Source organism: Talpa europaea (assembly GCF_964194135.1).
Source record: "Talpa europaea genome assembly, chromosome: 9".
Lineage (NCBI taxonomy): Eukaryota > Metazoa > Chordata > Mammalia > Eulipotyphla > Talpidae > Talpa > Talpa europaea.
The window spans coordinates 68,610,552-68,632,224 of NC_140076.1; the positions used below are offsets into that span (position 1 = coordinate 68,610,552).

Here is a 21,673-nt window from a genome sequence, read left to right on the forward strand (position 1 = left end):
TGAGACTGTACTGCACCTGTGTGTAATTAGGAGAGATCTGGTATATTTATGGCAGAGTATATCCTTGCATTTATGTAGACCAAACTTTAACATCCTTCAACATACTTTTTTTTCCCCACAAAGGCCTCAAACGTGTCTCTTGAGAAATTTATTACAAGTTGCTGGTACTTTATTAATCAGGATAGGCTAGGTGATAATGGTATAACAATCCCTCTTAGTGGCCTAAAACAACAAAGGTTTATTTTCATTCACACCACATGTCCATTGCATGTGGATGTGAAGGGTGTCTGCATATCATAGTCATATAGGGACACAGTCTTAACAGCTGCCACTATCTTGAACATTACCTTAAGATATATCTGAAGGGAAAAAGCTTTGTTTTATCTGCATTCAGAAATTAAAGGACTACATGAAGTGATGCATGTTACTTCCATTCACAATTTATTGGGCAGAATTAGTCACATGACCCTACCTAATCATGGGGTTCAGGTAGTACAATTCTGTCATATACCAGGAAGGAAGAAATGAAAATGTTCTGGAATGTCACAAAAATAACTACATATATGAGAGAGAGAGAAAGAGAGAGAGAGAGAGAGAGAGTGTGTGTGTGTGTGTTGCTGTTTATGTTGTATGAATTACTTGTATGAATTTTGCCCTGGGGTGTGATTCCTACAGAATACAATGTGAATTACTTCCCCTGGAGTTGTGCAGCATAGGAATTATGCACCATGGTGGTAAGTTGAAAGATTTTAAAATGTAATTTTTATATCAATAATCATACTAAACTCTTATTTATTTATAGATTCTTTTCAGTTTTCCATGAGAAACAGTTTTATTCTTTCTTATCTTTATACTTTTTATGTCTTTTTATTATTCTGCACTGCACTTGAAATGCTGATACAAACTGGATAAAATTAGCAGTAGTAGACAACTTTGTTGTGTTCCTAATTTTAAAGGGAATGTTTTTAAGTGTTTTAGTATAACATTTGCCCTACATAATTTGTAGATAAATTTTATGGATTAAGGAAATTATCTATTTTTTACTTTATCTTTTTTTTCTTTTTAAGAATGGGTGTTGAATGTTTATAAATGCTTTGTTGACTTTTTGATTATCATATTTTCTTTCTGTTGTAAATTGCTATAATTGATTTTTTAATAATGTTAAACTAGGCCTGATTCCTAGTATAAACTCACCTTGGTTATGTTAGATTTCGTTTAATTGTATTTTGTTTAGGATTTTTTTACATCTATGTTCTTAATTGATACTGACTTCTAATAGTTCTTGTACTTTTACATTTTGGGTTATATTTATACTAACTCATAATATGAGCTGGAGGTATCCCCTCATTTTTCTTATCCTTTTAAGAAACTTGCATAAAATTAAAATCATTTTTTCTATAATTTTTAACAAAACTCTCCTTTTAAAATCACCTGGCTCTGGCATCCTTTTGAAGGAAAACATTGTAACATCTGTTTTCAGTTCTTTGTTGTTAAAGAACTATTTTTGATTTTCTGTTTCTTGAGTCAGTTTTATTTTATTATTTTTTAAAGATTTATTTATTTATGCATACAAGAACTGGGGTAGAGGCCAGAGGCATGGGGTGGTGAGAGGATTCACCAGAGGCAGAGTGGGGAGCAGAACAGGCAGATGGGACTGCTGAGGGGAGCAGCGGGCGAGACAGGAGAGGTCTACTGCGCCATGTGGGCACCTCCCTGGCCAGGGATCGAACCTGTGCTGCAGTGGCTGCCGACAGCCTCTTAGGCTGAGTTTGAGTCAGTTTTAAAATGTCTTTTCATTATGGAAAATTTCACATGTGGAAAAAAATAGAATGAATTATGCAGTGATTCCCTGTGTACTCACCACTCAGTTGCTTCAGTCAGTTTTGCCAAGTTTTGTTTTTCCAGGAATTTACTCCATCTAAGTTACCCTCATAATATTTTCTCATGTTTTTGCTTATTTTTCATTCTTGATCTTGGTTATTTGTGCCTTCTGTATATTTTCTTAGAGTCTTATAGAAAAGCAAATCTTTTACCATTGCTGTGCTCTTTTCTGCTGTGTTCTGTTTCTTTTGTTTCTGCCCTTATTTTTCCTCTCTTCTGCGCTCTTTGGACATATTCTGTTCTTTTTTCTGTTGTCTATAAGATGTGTGCTTTAATTTTTGTCTTATACTCTTCTTGGTAAATGTTAAGGCTCTAAATTTTCTTCTAAATATGTTTTTGTTGCATCCCACATGTTTTTGATACCTAGTATTTTTGGTGTTATTCAATACTAAAATTGTTCTAATTTCTGTCTTTGTTGACCTGTAAGTTATTTATTCATACTTCTTAATTTGCAGTTGTATGGAGTTTTCTTTACTTATTTTTGATAAGTAAAGTCTGAGTGATATCAGGCTTTTAACATAGGTATATGTATTTTGATTCCCAGTTGGTTAAATTTTATAACTGCATCATGTAACTGTAAACAACTGTTGAGTCCTTTTGATGAAGTTTGTTAAATGTGGGCCTCCCCGGTGGTGCAGCAGTTGAGCGCTGGGTTGCAAAGCTGCCTGCAGCTTCTGCAGCACCGGTTCAATCCCTGGCCGCCAGCGAGGGTCCCACATGGCATGCAGACCTCTCCTGCCTCCTGCTGCTCCCCTCAGCAGTGTCCTTAGGTCCTTCTGCCTGTTCTGCTCCCCGCTCTGGCTCTGGTGAATTCTCTCACCCTCCCATGCTTCTGACTATACCCAGTGCTTGTGTAAATAGATAAATAAATCTTTAAAAAAAAAGTTTATTAAATTTGATTGTCTTCAGTAACCTTAATAATGTTTTTCTTTGCATAATCTATCAGCTGAGAAAGACATGTAAAAATTTCTCACAATGACTGAAATAATCCTTTTTCTCTTTGCATTTTTCTCTTTGTTTTATTGAGGCTATACAATTAGGCACACTTTTTTAATTATTATATCTTGGTAAAATACATCTGTTTTGTACAGTGGACCTCTCTCTACCAATGCTCTTTTCATTGAAGCCTCTTGTCTATGTTAATGTAGCTACACTGGTTTTCTTTTAGTTTTTCCTTGTTATTTTTTCTCCCATGTTTTTACACTTATATGCCAATTCTAGCTTTTGTTGGGTTAGTTGATCAGAATATCTGGTTAGCCCCTTTCAATCAGAAATGGAACTCTTTGTTTCTATTTTTTTTAACTGGAGTTGATTTACTAATATTTTATGGAGGATACTTGCATTTATATTCACCAGTGAGATTGGGATGACCTCATTATTTATTAAAAATAATAAACCAACAATAACAACAAAAGAATATCAAAAAATAAACCAATATGAATTTGTAATATTTGGTCTTAGTGGTTTCTGAGAGGTATTTTATTTTTAAATTAATTATTTCTGTGGTTATTGATCTATTTAGCCTCTTATCATATCTTGAATAACTTTAGTAGTTTGTTATTTTCCATAATAATTTCTTTCATCTAGATGTTTCAACTGACTAGGATAAAAGTTTTATTAAAATCTTCACAAAAGATACGATGATAATTCCATTTTTGTTACTAGTGTTCTTCATTAAGACTTATTGGCGGGCCTCCCTGGTGGCGCAGCAGTTGAGCACTGGGTTGCGAAGCTGCCCGCAGCCTCTGCAGCGCCGGTTTGATCCCCGGCTGCTCCCCGGCCACTGGAGGAGGGTCCCACATGGCGCGCAGACCTCTCCTGCCGCCCGCTGCTCCCCTCAGCAGTGTACTTCGGTCCTTCTGCCTGCTCTGCTCCCAGCTCTGGCTCTGGTGAATTCTCTCACCCTCCCACGCTTCCAACTGTACCCAGTGATTGTATAAATAAATAAATAAATCTTACCCCCCCCAAAAATAAACTTTTTGGAGATTTGTCTATTTTATGGGTCTTTTCAAAGACGCAGTTTTTCTTTTGTTTGATTCTATTTGGTTTTGGTCTTTTAATAACATTTATTTCTCCCTTCATCTTTTTAAAGTTCCCTTCTCTACCTTCTTCCTCTACCTCTTTCCTCTCTCCCATCCTGCTCTTTGGTTTTGTTTGATTGGATTTTTTTTACTGGTTTCTTAATGTGGGTGTTTCTTTAATTTATTTCTCATCTTTCTTAATAACAAAGACACTTAAGGTTACAGATCATTCTTTGTGAATAATTTGGAGACCAGCCATTGTTTTTTGGTCTGGTTTGGTTTTATGATTTTGATTTTTTTTATTCTTGACAGGTAATGTATTACTAGGATTCACAATTAAAAAGTATAAAAACATAGCTAGTGACATTTCTCTTGTCTTTCTCTGTCCTGGAATCATCCACCTGTTGCTGATGCTGCTTTTTCTTACCCTCTCTCTCTCCCGTGTCCCCTTAGTTGTCCTTCCTGAGATATTCTAATCATATATAAGCGGGTACATGTACATTCAATTACTTTTCCTTTTCGTGAAAAGTAACAGCATACTCAGTACAGTTATGTATCTTGTGTTTTCTTTGATATCTTGGACATTGCTTTGTATCTGTCATAAAATTTCCCCCACTTTTCTTTTTTAAATGCCTACCCAGTATTCCACTGTGTTTAATATCATAATTTGTTTAGTCAATCCCTATTGCTCATCCTGTAGATTTTGAAATGTAGTGAATCCATCATTAATTTCTAAATAGCTTATGATTTAGTTTTGAGTTCTTCTTTGACCCCAGAGTTACTTAGAAAATTGTTTTTTGGCCTCTCGGGTGGCTCAGCGGGTTGTTTATGATTACCTTAAATGAGGTTGTTTATGATTACCTTGTTTATGATTACCTTCACACTGTGAAGCTGTCCACAGCCTCTGCAGCACGGGTTTGATTCCCGGCCAGCCAGGGAGAAACCCACATGGCGCTGCAGACCTCTCTTGCCTCGCCTGCTGCTCCTCTCAGCAGTGTCTTCAGTCAGTCTGCCTGTTCTGCTCCCCACTCTGTCTCTGGTGAGTTCTCTCACCCTCCAGCACCTCTGACTGAACCCCCGTTCTTGTATAAATAAATAAGTTTTTTTAAAAAAAATTGTTTTTCATTTCCAAGTAGATAATTCCTTTATTGCCATTGTCTAGTTTTCCTACATTGTTATCTGAAATGTAATCTCTTTTGCATTTTAAAATTTTTAAATGTTTCATGTATCCAACTCTATGCTTATTTTTTAAAGTTTGTAATGATAATTCATATCCCCTATAATATTTATGTATCTGTTAATTTTGAGAGATAAATAGTAATGTAAGCTTATATAACCACTGTAGAAAATATTTGGTAATTTCTTAATTGTAGGTAATCATAAGGTACCTTAATTTAAGGTAATCATAAACAACATGACCCAACAATTGCATTCCTAGTGATAGGCCCATGAGAACTGAAATATGTTCACACAAAAACTTCAATGCAAATATTCATAGTATTGATGATGAATAATTGGAAATAATCCAAATGTCTGTCAGCTGATCGGTAAAGCATAGCAGTATCTCCATACAACAGAACCATAAAACAGAGTGAAATAGTAATATATGCTACAACATGGATAAATCTTGAAAACATCATGCTGAGTAAAAAAACCAGACACAAAAGGCCATCATGTTTCATGATTTCATTTATATGATATATACAGAACAGGTAAATTCATAGAGGAACAGGACATCCAAGTCAGATAGATGGAGATTGATCTAGATATAATACTGATAATACCTAGTTAGAATAAGGTTCATGGATCTACTGTCCTATCCAGATTCCCAAAATCTGTAAATTAAACTAAACTCACTGCCCCTATAAACTAAACTCGCTGCCTCTCTACTGCCGTACTCCTTCCTTAACTCCCATAATGAACTACAAGGTAAGAAAAAGCCTGCATGTAACCTTGCCCAAGGAAAAGGCTGCTAGTATCTTTAGGATAGAGCGCTTGAAACAGGGGATTCTTGATTTAGTCCCTGGTTCTAGTTTCCTTCCTCCTTGTGGCAAAGAGTCAGTGCTAGGTGGAGTGAAACTTGAAATCTATTGTGTTTACTCTTATTGAAAACAAGGTCCATATGTGATCAATTTTCCCCCTCAAAATTATTTCCATTTAACTGATATTTCTTGAGCACTTTGTAATTTGTCAGATGCTGTGCCAGTCACTATGGTACTATGCTAGGTCCTAGTGGGAAAGATAAGCAACTAATACTGGAATATTTTAGAAACTCATGGACCAGGAACTTATGCCTTGACAGTGTGATTGATATTAAAGGACTGTCTGCTAAAAACAAAACAAAAAAAACCCCACTAGATCCTGAGTGAAAGCCCAGTTTTGCTGGGCTGGCAGGAATTCACAGAAATCTCCAAGGAGAAAAGTAAAGCCAAAAATCATGAGCTGAACCTCGAGTGGTGAACAGCAAACCCCTAAAATGTTGGCCAACAGCTTACAGGTATAGATGAATCTGAGTCTTCTCTAATTATTTTTTATTAAATTTTATGTTTAGCCAAAGAAATATTTAACGACTTAAAGAGTTAAATAGTCCAAACAGGTTTGCAATAACAACAAAAAAGTAATTTTCTGCCCCTACCTCTCCTTATCACAGATTTCTGATACCTAGAGACTATAGAGTTTAACTCTGTAGATTTTTATTCTGGTGTTTACTTCTGACATGCTTATACATTTGACATACTTAGGGCCTCCCTAGTGGCGCAGGGGTTAAAGTCTCAGCACTATCAAGCTATCACCAGCTACTGTGGCATCAGTTTGATCCCTGGCCAGGTAGCTAACCCATATGGCATAGCAGACCTCTCCTATCTTGCTGGCTGGTCCCCTCAGCAGTGTATTTCAGTAGATCTGCCTGTTCTGCTCTCACTCTGTCTCTGGTGAATTGCCCCCCTCACCTCTGGCCTAGACCCCAGTTCTTGTGTGCATAAATAAATCTTTAAAAAACAATTTGAGGGCCTCCCCGGTGGCGCAGCGGATGAGTGCTGGGTTGCGAAGCTGCCTGCAGCTTCTGCAGCGCCGGTTTGATCCCCGGATGCTCCATGGCCACTGGAGGAGGGTCCCACATGGCCCGCAGACCTCTCCTGCCGCCCGCTGCTCCCCTCAGCAGTGTACTTCGGTCCTTCTGCCTGCTCTGCTCCCTGCTCTGGCTCTGGTGAATTCTCTCACCCTCCTGCGCTTCTGACTGTACCCAGTGCTTGTATAAATAAAATAAATAAATAAATAAATCTTAAAAAAAAAATTAAAAAAAAAACAATTTGACATGCTTATAAATTTCTATCCCTTGATTTTTCCTTTTCACACATCTATTGATTTTGTATGAAAGATGAAAATTTAGCTGTCTTAAACCCTCCTCTCCTTCCCCACAACAGACACATTTCTTTCTACCTTTCCAATTGAATTAAGGTTTTTGGTTTAAAACAACATGATCATGGCTTAAAATAATAACATATGTAAGTACTACTCTTTGCTAAGCCACAGAGTAACATGCTTCCTTTCTTGGTCAAAATTTTTCTTTGAATTCGTAACTGTTATATTTTTATTTACTTATTTTTCTGTTGTCTGTCTTTGCACAGATTAGAAGACCCCAAAGGCTATCTAGATACTCTGTATGTCTATGGCTTGACATTGGGGGTCTTCACAATGATCAGGTAGGACGCTGTGTAACCAAGCCCCTCCACCATTGCAACGCAAACACAATACACCTCTAAAAATGGTAGAACATTTAGGATTTAAGATATCTGTTATTATTTACTTCTTGCAACTGTGGAATGGTAGTTGCTCTGAGCCCACTACTTGGCTGCTGTCTTTGGATTTCCCTTCACTATTTCCTGGGAATTACTATATTGAAGTGCCTGGTTCATGAACGTCCATGGTCCTATTTCCTGACCGACCCCCTCATTTTAGTGTAGCATATATTAACATAGCTTCCCCTAAAAGGGAAAGTGAGACAGAAACCATCAGAATTCCTGCATATCTGAAAAGTTTACTATTCTATACTCACCCCCATGAGAGTTTGGCAGTGCAAAGAATTCTAAGTTGGAAACATTTCCTGGCAAATTTTGAAGTCACTTTCTCATTGTCTTCCAACTTCCAATGTTGCTGTTGAGGCGTGTGATGCCATTTTTGTCCCTCCGATGTAACCCTTTGGAGGGGAAGGGGAAGTACCAGAAACTTTCAGAAGCTTAAGACTTCCAATTTAAACAAATGCAGAAACCCAGAAGAAAACGATTGTGCTTTTTAACCTTTAGTAATATTTTTTAAGCTATAACAATGTAATTAATATTTACCTCACAGGGTTGTTGTGAGGTATCTAGGTCCAAAAATAGGGTTTATGAGGAGGACAAGAGCCTGGTGGACATATTGCCAAGTTTAATTCTGCAGATGTGAGCTATTGGGGAGCCCTTGTTATCCATAAAATTTAAGCAGAGTAATGTGTGATAGAAATGCAAATTACTTAATGAGTTAGGAATACTGTGAGAGGACAGTGAAATGAGAGGATAAATTAACAAATATTATTAGAGTAAATGTATTGACTTATCATTTGTGGAGTACAAGAACAATGAGGTACCAAGGACACTGGATACAAAAGAAATGATTGTCTAATGGGGGAGAGCATAATCAAGTGCTAAGTGATATTAGAATGTATAGAATAATATGGAATTATTGAAGAGAGGAACAATTAACTCTTCAAGGTTTGGATAGCAGTGCAAAGTTTCTTATTTTTTTAAAGATTTATTTATGCATACAAGAACGGGGATACAGGCCAGAGGTTCAGGGGGTGAGAGGATTCACCAGAGACAGAGTGGGCACAGAACAGGCAGACTGACTGAAATCCACTACTGAAGGGAGCAGTGGGTGAGACAGGAAAGATCTGCTGTGCCATGTGGGTAGCTACCTGGTTGTGTTTAATCCCTTGCGCCACCAGGGAGTCCCCAAGATTCTTATTTCAATCTATGAAACTCCCTCACCTGCTAAAATATTCTTTAAGGATCAGGCAACTGCTGAAAAAGAATCTACTGTTGAAAGATAGCTAATCAGGCAGTATCTGTGAGGTAACTGCCCTTTTAACTGACTACATTCCTTTGTCACTTGCCACTTGGAATGCAGAAATTGATTTTATGGTTTGGGAAAGGCAGAGGGCAGAGATCAAAGGACAACATAGTGGCATAAATTAGGAGGAGTCCCCAGAAGCCAGAAAAATCACAGCAAGGGTGAATCCCAAAATTAGAGTTTAATTTCTGTCATCGAAAGACAAACAACTGTTGCAAGTAATAGTAACATTACATAGATGATACATAATGTTTATAAATGTATATATATGACAACAACAACAACAAAAAAAGACATGGCAAAGAGTCAACAGAATAATAATGTATTATTTTTCCTAAGTTCGATAGAGTAAGTTGAATTTGTAATCCCAGAAGCAACCACTGTAAATACAATAAAAGAGAGAGAGCTAGAAAACCAACAGAGGAATTAAAATGGAAAGCTTGAAAAAAACATGTTAACACAAAGGGAGGTAGGAAAGAAGGAAGAACAAGGAACAGATAGGACAAATAGGAAACAAATGGCATGATTGTGGATTTAAAAGCAAATATGACAACAATTAAATCTAATCAAAAGGCAGAGATTGTCAGACTAGACAAAAAATCAATAGCTAACTATGTATCACACAGATAACACTGTGCTATCAACAGGTATTATGTGCACTTTGTTTTTTTTTTTAAGATTTATTTATTTATGCATACAAGAACTGGGGTATAGCCCAGAGGTACAGAGGGATGAGAGAATTCACCAGCAACAGAGAGGGGAACAGAACAGGTGGATCTACAGAAATATACTGCTCAGGGGAGCAGCAGGAGAAACAGGAGAGGTCTGCTGCACCATGTGGGTTAGCTCCCTGGCTGGGCATCGAACTCATGAACACATGCCACAGTGACTGGTAATAGCTGAGACTTAACCCCTGTGCTGAGACTTAACCCCTGCACCACCAGGGAGGCCCAGTATGCACTTTAAATGCAAAGAAACAAATGCATGGGGGAAAAGTATAGATATATACTTTGGAAAGCATGCAGAAGAAATTTGGAGTGTATATTAAAGAAATTTTCTGGTATATTAATACCAGAAAAAAATAGACATCAGTAAAGAAGGATTATTGGAGACTAAGATTCTTCATAATGATAAAAAAGAGTTACTACATTAAGAAAATATTACAATTAGAGTATATGTGCCCCTAATAAACAGAGTTTCAAAATACTTGAAGCAAAAACTGTACCAAATGGATAATCAAAATTACAGTCATAGTTGGTCATTTTTATATACTTCTCTCAGTAATGGCTCAGCAGGATCGCCCAATAGTAAAGAAACAAAATATTTGAAAGACACTATCCTCAGCCATGACATAATCAACATTTATAAAACTATGTCCAACAACAGCCAAATAACTTTTTTTAAAAGGTTTATGTATTGGTCCTCCCCGGTGGCGCAGCAGTTGAGCGCTGGGTTGCGAAGCTGCCCGTGGCCTCTGCGGCGCCAGTTCAATCCCTGGCTGCTCCCCGGCCACCGGAGGAGGGTCCCACATGGCGCGCAGACCTCTCCTGCCGCCCGCTGCTCCCCTCAGCAGTGTACTTCGGTCCTTCTGCCTGCTCTGCTCCCCGCTCTGGCTCTGGTGAATTCTCTCACCCTCCCGCGCTTCTGATTGTACCCAGTGCTTGTATAAACAAAAAACAAACAAATAAATAAATAAAACATTCCTCTATATAAATAAATAAATAAAATAAGTAAAACTTTGTCTCCCACTTTAAAAAATAAAATAAAATAAAAAATAAAAGGTTTATGTATTTACATAAAAGAACTGGGGTACAGGCCAGAGATGCAGAGGGTGAGAGGATCACCAGAGACAGAGTGAGAAACAGAACAGGCAGATTAACTGAAATACACTGCTGTGGGGAACAGCGGGAAAGACAGGAGAGGTCTGCTGCACCATGTGAGCAGCTCCCTGGCCAGCCGGGGATCGAACTTGTGCTGCAGTAGCTGCGGATAGTTTCATAAGTTGCGTCTTAACCCGTTGCACCACCAGGGAGGCCCCAAATACACATTTTTATTTTAAGTGCACAAGGAGCATTCACCAAGGTAGATGATGTGCTAGGACATAAAACAAGCTATCAATGTATTTCAAAAAATTTAAATCCTACAGAGTAGGTTTTCTGAGAATAATGAAAGTAAATTTGAATTACATTCTAAAATGAGTACATTTTAGAATTGTGAAATGAAGCCAAAGCAATACTTACGGGGAAATTTTCAGCTCTAAATTCTGATACTAAAAAAAAGGTCTAGGGGCCTCCCTGGTGGCTTAGAGGCTAAGTCTCAGTGCTATCACCCCTGCAACCTGAGTTCAATTCCCTGCCGGGGAGCTAAACAACATATGGCATAGCAGACCTCTCCTGTCTTGCCTGCTGCACCCATTAGCAGTGTATTTCAGTGGATCCACCTGTTCTTGCTCCACACTCTGTCGCTGGTGAATCCTCTCACCCCTCGCACCTCTGGCCTACACTCCAGTTCTTCTAAGCAAATTAAATAAATAACCTTTAAAAATGATAACTTTCAAAAAAAGAAAGGGTCTAAAATCAATTATCTAAGCTTTTGCATTAGGAAACTAGAAACTTGGAAGAGAGGAGCTAGTAATAGTAAAAACAGAAATACATGAAATAGAAAACAGTTGAAAAATTTGATTCTTTTAAAATGCCCATAAAATTGATAAACTCCAACCTAGACTGATTAGGAGCAAAAGATACAGAGGTTACAAGTTACAATATTGGGAATTAAAAAAGGGCGGCTAAGAATAAATCTATACAGATTGTAGAATTGAAAATATAATGAGGTATTATTATAAGCAATTTTATGTTAATATATTTGACAGGGGCGGTGGCACAGGGGTTAAAGTCTCAGTTATCAAGCTATCACCAGCCACTGCAGCATGAGTTTGATCCCCAGCTAGGGAGCTACCCACATTGCACAGCAGACCTCTCCTGTCCTGCTTCTCTCAGTAGTGTATTTTAGTAGATCTGCCTGTTCTGCTTCTCACTCTGTCTCTGGTGAATCCTCTCACCCCCTGCACCTCTGGCTTACACCCTGGTTCTTGTTATGTATAAATAAATAAAAATAAATCTTTAAAAATAGAAAAGAAAAAAATATATTTGCCAGTGTAGAATAAATGGACATCATGAACACAAAAAGAGACAAAAAATGTTAATAGTCCTATGTATATTGAAGAAATTGGATTCGTAATTAAAAATTTTTCTACAAAGCACATTTTAGGCCCAGATAACTTCTCTGGTAATTTCTGTCAAACAATCAAGAAACATATAGTATCAGCTCCATGCAATCTAAATGTAGAGGGTAGAAATTATTCCCAAGTCATTTTATTTGATAGCAAAATCTTAAAAAAAATTACAAAAATAGAAAACTACAGGGGCCTCCTTGGTGGCATAATGGTTAAGTCTTAGTGCTATCACGCTATCCCTGCTGTGGCCTGAGTTCGATCCCCAGCCAGGGAGCTAACCCACATAGCCCCACAGACCTCTCCCATCTTGCCAGCTGCTCCCCTCAGCAGTGTTATTTCAGTAGATCCGCCTGTTCTGCTCCCCACTCTGTCTCTGGTGAATCCTCTTGCCCCCCCCCACAACTCTGGCCTACATCCCAGTTCTTGTATGCATAAATAAATAATTCTTAAAAAAAAAATGAAAACTACAAATTAATGTCACTCACGAACATGTAAAAATTCTTAACTAAATGTGGATACATTAAACCCAACAATATGAAAAAAGAATAGTTCATCTTATCCAAGTAGAGTTTTCTCCAGGATTAGTTTAACATTAGAAATTGTTATTATTATTAATAATTTTGATATTAATAATACAAAGGAAAAATATCATGATTATTCAACCAGGGCAGTAAACACATTTGACAAAACTTAACCATTCCCATCTAAAAATCTCATAAAACTAGGGGAAAAAAATTTTCAACCTGATATTGTCATCTGTGAAAATGCCAGAGCTTGGGTCTCCCTGGTGGCGCAGGGGTTAAAGTCTCAGTGCCATCAAGCTGTCACCAGCCAGGAATTCGATCCCCTGCCTGGGGAGCTAACCCACAAGGCACAGCAGGATTCTGTCTCTCTGGCTGCTTCCCCTCAGCAGTGTATTTCAGTCAATTCACCTGTTCTGCTCCCCACTCTTGTCTCTGGTTCTCATCCTCTCTCCCCCACCTCTGGCTTGTACCCCAGTTCTTATATTCATAAATAAGTAAAATAAATCCTTAAAAATAAGAAAGAAGGGCCTCCCCGGTGGCTCAGCAGGTTGAACGCAGCACTGTGAAGCTGTCCGCAGCCTCTGCAGTGTGGGTTTGATTCCCGGCTGGCCAGGAAGAAACCCACATGGCACGGCAAACCTCTCCTGCCTCGCCTGCTGCTCAGCAGTGTCTTTGGTCTGTCTGCCTGTTCTGCTCCCCGCTCTGTCTCTGGGAAATTCTCTCACCCTCCTGCGCCTCTGACCTGTACCCCAGTTCTTGTATAAATAAATAAATCTTAAAAAAAAATAAGGAAGAAAATGCCAGAGCTTACATTATATTTAAAGGTGAAAGTCTGAAATTCTTTCCTTGTTCAAGAACAAGGCAAGAGTGTCTGCTTTCAACGCTTCTATTGAGAATTATATTCAGTGCCTTAGCCATTGCAGTAGGCACACACACACCCCACACAAAAATGCACATAGATTGGAAAGGAAGAAGTAAAACTTCATTATTTGTAGACAGCATGATTGTTTATATAGAAAACCCTAAGAAATCTACAAAAAGTTACTTGAATTAGAAAATGAATACAGCAAGGTCAGAAGATACATGTAAATCAATTGTGTTTCTGTTTACCAACAATGGTTAATTGGAAAATGACATAAAATATATTTTGATAGCATTTTTTAAAATTATTTGGGATAAAGAAGTTTGCACAGATGCAGTGGAGATTGAGGAAGTAATTTATTCTGGAACAAGAAGTATTCTGGAAGAATTTCATGCAGAGTGATATCTGTGCTGAGTCTTAAAAGACAGAAAACTTCCAAACAATCAAAGGAATAATAGTCATTCCAGGGAAAAGAGGGAACATAAACAAGATAAAGGTACTTGAGAAAACAAGACATATTTGGGAATCTATAGTCGTTTGTGTGTGACTTGATCACATAAGGAGAGAGCATAGTCAGGCTACAGGCAAGTACAGACCTTATAATGAAGGACCTTAATGAATCTGACAAAGGTATTTGTCCTATAGCTATAGGTCATGTGGTCAGTTTCAAGTGGGAGAGGTATGGTGATGTTGCACTTTAGCATTTGACAATGGAAGAGAAATTGAGTCAGACCCTCTATGACCTTACAGCTATTTATGTTGAATTCAACTAGCAGTAGAGAGCCACCAAAGGCAGTGATAAAGGTTTCACCAAACAATTCCTATCCCAGCTTGAAGTGCATGCCAGCTTCTCACTTGCCCCACACAGAATTCTGTGCCCTGCTTTGGTGCCATTCATAGTGACCATCACATCTATTAAGAGAAATAGCATGGTAACTGTGGTAGGCATAGCAATTGATGCCTACCATACCACTACACAACCAGGTGAGGAGACACCAGGAAAGTAGAAAAATTTTGTTCCAGGCTCATGGCACAGAGCTTCATGGCACATCACTTTGTGAACTGCATGATCATTTTATCAAGGAATGGGGATGAAAATAGGAAGTTTTTCAGTAATCTGGTTAGGGTTCAGACTCAGTCTATTTTGTAACCCTTATTATATCATCCTTTATATCTGCCTACAGGCTAATTACATATTGAATGAAGTTGTACATTCATAGATCCTAAAAGGGAAAGAGGCAAACAGATTTGAGCTTGAATGCCTTATCTGCTACTCTGCTGTATTATCCATAGGTAAACAGCCTCACCCCCTCTGAACTCCAGTTAACCCATGTATGTAATGGAGATAATAATGCCTATCTGATAGGGTCACTATAAGAATTAAAAATATAGGGCCTCCCTGGTGGTGCAAGGGGTTAAGCACCCCACTATAAAGCAATCCTCAGCCTCTGCAGCACGAGTTTGATCCCCAGCCAGTCGGGGCAACCCACATGGCAAGGCAGACCCCTCCTGTCTCTCCCACTGTTCCCCTCAGCAGTGTATTTCCATCAGTCTGCCTGTTCTGTTCCCCACTCTGTCTCTGGTGAATCCTCTCACCCCCCCCCCCACATCTCTGGCCTGTACCCCAACTCTTGTATTCATAAATAAATAAATAAATCTTTAAAAAAAATTAAGACTTAAAAATATAGTGTGGAAGTACTCAACATGTTCTTAGTACATAGCAGGATCTCTTATATTAGCTTCTCTTCTTTAGCTTCATTGTAGCTTATCCATGTATTTGCTTTTCCAAACAGTGGTTGCTTTTTACTTTGACTTAAGGTTGAAATCTTCCCTACTAATCTGTCCACTATTTGGACAGCATGTCTCATTTGGATAATTAGGAGGTATAAAATTGAAAGCTTTGACAGTAGCAAAATTTTGACAAAAGGAAATAAACTAATGTTTATGTTGTACAATATATATAAATTGTCAAGAAAGGGAGAATATGTTTAGCCTTTAAAGCTAAAGATTTAAGTCTTCTTCAAGCTGAAATTTCCTACTTGACCTTTTATCTTCTCATAATCCTTCAATAGGACTTCATTGATTTAACTAGAGAAACCAGACCAAGGGCCAAGGATCGCAATGGACTGTGTGTGATTGACCTGACAAGAACTGAAGAAGAAAATAGACCTATTGCCACCCTTGACTTGACTCTAGAGCCTGTTCCTCCTTCCCAGAAGGAGCCAGCCAGTCTTCAGACATGTACTGGTCTCTCTAGCAAAGAAGCGCTAGAAGGGCGAGTGGACAGAAGCTCTCGGCCTGCAGCACGGAGGATCATTAACAGCGATCCTGTGGATTTGGACCTTTTGGAAGAAACCACATTCGAAGGCCGCCAGCTCCTTCCGCCCATCGGTGGGGACTCTGTTTATCCAGCAGAGCCGAACTGTAGCTCAACCACCTTCAAAGGTGACCTGGGCTTCTTGGCAAGCCTACAGCTGGCTTCAGATGTTCACTCCCTCTCCCCAACAAGCAATAATGGTAGCAGCAGCAATCAAAGGGTACCCTTGCCATGCCTACAGCAAGATGTGCCTTGCCCACCACCAGCCTTGCCATGCCCATTGCGAGCCTTGCCATGCCCACTGCGATCCTCACCATGTCCACCGCGAGCCTCCTCATGCCCACCACGAGCCTTGTCATGCCCATCACAAACAGCGCAGTACCAGCTACAAGCTTTGCCTCACCTGCCTCAAGAAGTGCCATGTCCTCCTCAAGATGTGCCATGCCCTCAGAATGTTCCATGCCCTCAGCAGAATATGCCAGGCCCACCTCAAGACTTACTGTGGTGTCCTCAACACTCACCAAGCCCACCTCAAGACTCACTCTGCCCACCTCAAGACACTTTGGGCTTACCTCAAGATGTATCAGGCCCACTTCAAGACATATCATATCCAGCAGGTATGGCACAGCTGCAAGATATGCCACCATCATTGGGACATGTGCCACAGACACCAGGAGACAAGCCACAGTCACCAGGACACATGCCACAGCCACCAGCAGACATGCCACAGCTGCCAGCAGACATGCCACAGTTGCATGGAGACATGCCACAGCCACAAAGACGTGTGACATATTCGCCTGGAGAAGTCCCATACTCACCAAGAGATGTGAGAGGCCCACCTGGAGATATGTCACACTTGCCAGGAGTCATGCCACACTCACTTGGAGAATTGCCTCACTCACCTCTGGAGAGACCTGGCTCTCCCCCAAATGATATACAGAACTGTGATACTCCTATGGATATCTCAGCTCCAAGCTCTCCAAGCTGTTCTCCCAGCCCACAGACTCCAGAGTCTGATGCTTCCTTAGAGAAAGTTCCTTGGCTCTCTATCACAGAAACCCCAGCCAGGAAAGAAGTATCACTGTCAGAGCCTGGCAACCCCAGTTCTGCCCAGGTACAGGCACAAACACAAGGTGGGCTGTACAACAAACCATGCCTGCATAGACTGAAGTACTTCTTACGACCTCCAGTGCATCACCTTTTCTTCCAGACACTAATACCAGATAAAGACACAAGAGAGGTGAGCAAATATATCTTCCCCTAAGGATTCGATGTCCATGGGAATGGCCTCTCATGCTTTCAGTCAGTCTGCTCTAAGGAGTCCATGCATGAGAGGACTAGTATAAAGTTGACATTTTTATTATTCCCCTACTTGTATAACCATTCAATGTAGACTCAGATCTGGGTTTAAATTTCAGCCTCAAACTTAAAATTGGCACTGTATAAGTCGCTTTACTTTTCTGAGCCTGAGGTTTCTATCTGTATAATGGAGATAAGAACGTATCTCAGAGGATCATCGAATGAGATACCACAAGAAAAGTGCCCGTTTGCGTGTCAAACTCATCCCAGGCCATACTTCTCTTCAGTTCCTATGCCTTTCCCTTCTGGTGCCTTTATTACAGCTCCCACATCACAAAGATACTCCAACACTTCAGTGCCTCCAAAATTATTACTCTCTGACTTTTGGGGGAGGAAATTCAATTTTAAGATTTTAATGGAAATCCCACTTCCCATTAGCTTCATTGGGAAGACCTGAGCCAGACTCTAAGTCGAAGCTATTTTTTCATTACCCAAAACCACATCCCCAACATTAAGAGAACTGATTTCAGTAAGTCAAATGATACACTCTCCTTATTGGAGCAATCAGTAATCCAGCTCAGCACACATTAAGCGTTCACATTGTTCAGCCTTGGAGAGTGAATTTTTTCCCTCTCGTTTTAATTCTTGTTGTTTTCTTGTAATGTTTTATAACTATCCCTTCTGAATTACTGTACCCAACCACCAGATCATTCTTTTTTCCTGTGGGTTTGCCTCAGGTTTGCTTCTGTCTACTATCAAGAGTACTTTTTGTCTCCCTAATCAAGGCTGTAGTACAGTATAGGCACCGACAGAGCTGTCAATAGGTGTAGATGGGGACACCATGGACCCTCTTCTATGTACTTGAATTATAAGGCAATTGTTAGACTAGGTAAAGTGGATTTTTCTTCATCTTTTTCTTACCTTCTTAACAAACCTCAGCTTTCCAGAATACATCTGTACATATTTTCTCTCTCTCCTGTGACTTCCTTTGAGCTTTCAATGAGTACTTCACTAGGTCATTTTCACCAACAGTCAGTCCCCATGTTGCTACTCACTAGCCATTGGCTTCTTCTGACTCTCTTTTTTTAGCTCTAAAATAAGTCATAATGCCATATCATAAAGAATGTTTGCCTTAAAACACAAAGCCACCTTACAGGGTCTACAGAAGTACTTTCTCAGTATGATTTCCCCTCAAGTTTCCAGATATCAAAACAGTTTTTGAACTTGTATCTGCTTATAGATATTCCCATTTGTAGGCAAGAAATGAATAATAGTTTCAAGATTATAAAGTATCAAATATAAAACCAGACTCCAAAACATGATTTTGTTCTTCTTTTATCTTCTCTCTTAAATATATTTGCATGCCTTTTACAGCATTAGTCTATCAACAACTTCAGGGGGATTTGAGATTTGAGACATGAGGAAAGATAACTGGATTTCTGTCCTCCAGAAGATTTTCTGGAATAGCAGTCCCAACCATCATATTTTACTCTGTTATGCTTAAACTATGAAATATTTGGTAGCCTGTTTTATAATTATTATTACTTTAAAATTTTAAAAGTAATGTTTGTTCTTATAAAACATTTTAATAATATTAAAAATACCCATTGTTTTATCAGTCAGTACTTATTTTGTTAATAATTTGATGTATTTCCTTCCTGGTTGTCTTTTCATATGGCATTTTAAAATTTTTTAACAATTGGTATTTTAACAAAAATGCATTATTTTTGTTGTATAGAGAGTGCAAATTTAGAGAGTAACTCTGGAGTTAGGCAGTCTATGTATGAAACCAGCTTCTGCCACTGTACGTGACAGATGCTTACTCTCTAAATCTGTTTCCTTATCTATAAAATAGGAAGCATAGTAATATTATTTCTTAGGATTGTTGTTAATGTAATCCTATACATTGGTTTTTGTCTGATTACAAAAGTAATATATGGCTTTTATGGAAAAAATTTAAAATATGAAAGAGCATGTAGAGGGAAAAATCATCCATTATTCTATCACCCAAACAATAGAAAACCACTTTCCCAATATATTCTCTCCCAGTCTTTATGAAAATAATGGGATGGGGATCAACTTAATATTTACTTTGGCTCAAAAAATACTCAACAAAATGAGATTCTTCTCCTAACAACAAAAGAATTTTGAAACTTTTTATTTCAGCATCTGTTATAGCATCCAACCTACCACTAAATATCTCATCACCCTCATCCAAAATCAATTTTGTCTAGTCTTGATTCTGTTGTACTTTCCCTTCTATTTTTTTAATTTTATATTTTAACATATATGAAATGTTACATGTAAACTTTGAATTCTTTTTAAATTAATATAAGCATTTTCTATGTCATCAAAAGTTTTTTAGATAAGACTTCCCTGTCTTTTTTTTTTTTAAACTATGAATAAACTATGAAATGCACGGGAAACTTCACTATTGTCAAACTGTTCCAGAACCTCTTGTTTTTATGTCTGTAGAAACCCATCCTAATTTATTTCCTTTTGTTTATGCAGAGCAAGGGTCAAAAATTAGAACCCATCCCTCATCGAAGACTAAGAATGGTAACAAACACCATTGAAGAAAATTTTCCCCTGGGGACTGTGCAGTTTTTGATGGACTTTGTGTCACCACAGCATTACCCACCCAGAGAAATTGTGGCTCACATCATCCAGAAAATCCTACTCAGTGGCTCTGAGACCGTGGATGTCCTAAAGGAGGCCTACATGCTTCTCATGAAAATTCAACAGTATGAACCTTGGCTACTGGCAAATTTTCTAGGATTGCTGGACTTGAGGCATAACTATCACTTCCCTAAGCTTTATTCAGCTAAGCTTTCCATCAGGGAGGGTGGCTTACTATAATTAGTATTTTTTGAATTGCACGTGATGGAAAAACCTATCCAAACTGGCTTTGAGTTGGGAAAATTTAATGACTCATATTATTAAAAATCTGCGAATAAGACCTAACTCAGTGTTCAGAAATGGTTACCATGACTCATATTTTATCTTTGTTCTGGTTCAGTTTCCAGGTTTTACCTGGTAGCTGTCTTAGCTTCTAGCCTTTTTGACACTCTTAATATGTGAGAGAGTCCACTGCATTATATTCACACAAGAGTTGTGAAATTGAATTTTGTAGGCTTTAATTGTCCTAACATGAGACATTAGCCCAGTTTGAGCCAACCACTGTGAGATGAAGGGTAAAATATCAAGATTGGCTCTACTTGCTTCACAAGCTATATCCCAGGGCCCTACTAGGTAAAGCCAGTGGGCTAAAATTAATTAATAAAGTTGATTTCTTGAAGGCAAAATTGGGGTACTAATACCTCCCAAGAGGGAAGTAAATACTGGATAGTAAAAAACAATGAAATTTTACTACCCTTAAGTGACATGGTAAGATAACATAGTGTCAGCAAGAGTACTAAGGTTAACAGGAGACTTCTTGCTCCTTTCATATTACCGATCCCATCCCTTCTTGCACTAAACTCTTCAGAACTCTAATAGATATCACTTATTTTCAGGCTACATCCAGCTAATTCCAAGACAGTAGAGTGGGACTGGAAGCTGCTTGCCTATGTCATGGAGGAAGAGGTAACATAATGATTGTGGGTGTATCTTTTTAATCTTAAGGCATCTTTAAGGAATTTTTAACTAGAAACAAAAGTCACAGCAAAGCTGGTATTAAATCTTTGCCATTATTCCACCCTCACCAACAAATTCTTATGGAAACAGTACCACCTTCAATTCAAGATTAAGTAAATATATGTTTCCCTCTCCTTGAGATCCAATAAAAATAATAGTAAATTCATGGTAATGAAAAGAAGGGAAAGGACAATAGGTATGAAGGAAGGCTGGAAGAACTAAAGGAAATATAAGAGTAATGACTGGTGAAGCTGGGCAGAGAAAGCCACAGGCCAGAATATATGTGAAGGGGCTGCAGCCAAGGGGACAGAAATCTGCCCTTGAGGGTAAAGAAGGTTTTGAACTCAGAAACACAAACAAAATATAAGAGGGTTAGAGTCAGATCGGGGCTATAAATGAATATGTGCTGAAAGTTTGTAGCTGGAGCAGCCTACCTCTCCATTCTTGAGTCCAGAAAGTTTTGTCACTGGGTTATTTATCCTTCAGGTAAAAGGCAAGATTCATTATCTAAAGAAAGATAAATGAAGGCAGCTAGTGTGGAGTTAGTGCTCCAGGGGAAAAAGTCTTCCACATTCTGACCTTTAGGGATCCCCAAACTTTACTGCCAGCTTTTACCCAAAAGCATTTGGATGAGACAAATTATCTTCAACTTAAAATTCTATAAACAGCCAAACCATTAGACAAGAGTAAGATTAGATAAAGACATCTTTAGACATTCAGGAACTTCAAAAAAAATCCCTACAACCCATTTCTTAAAAGACACCTGAAAGTATGCATCAAAAGAATGAAAGAATAATC

The 21,673-nt window shown here is 38.6% G+C and overlaps 1 protein-coding gene across 1 annotated transcript in view; it reads left to right on the top strand.

Moving 5' to 3' along the window:
• Window positions 1-21,673, top strand: part of SIMC1 (SUMO interacting motifs containing 1) — a gene marked incomplete at its 3' end in the record, with an annotated part of 64,768 nt that overhangs the window by 15,951 nt on the left and 27,144 nt on the right. The window contains exons 2-4 of the mRNA XM_084242219.1: window positions 15,696-17,180; window positions 19,751-19,983; window positions 20,755-20,824. Coding sequence (XP_084098345.1) covers window positions 15,696-17,180; window positions 19,751-19,983; window positions 20,755-20,824 — 1,788 coding nt within the window. The remainder of the gene's footprint in view (window positions 1-15,695; window positions 17,181-19,750; window positions 19,984-20,754; window positions 20,825-21,673) is intronic.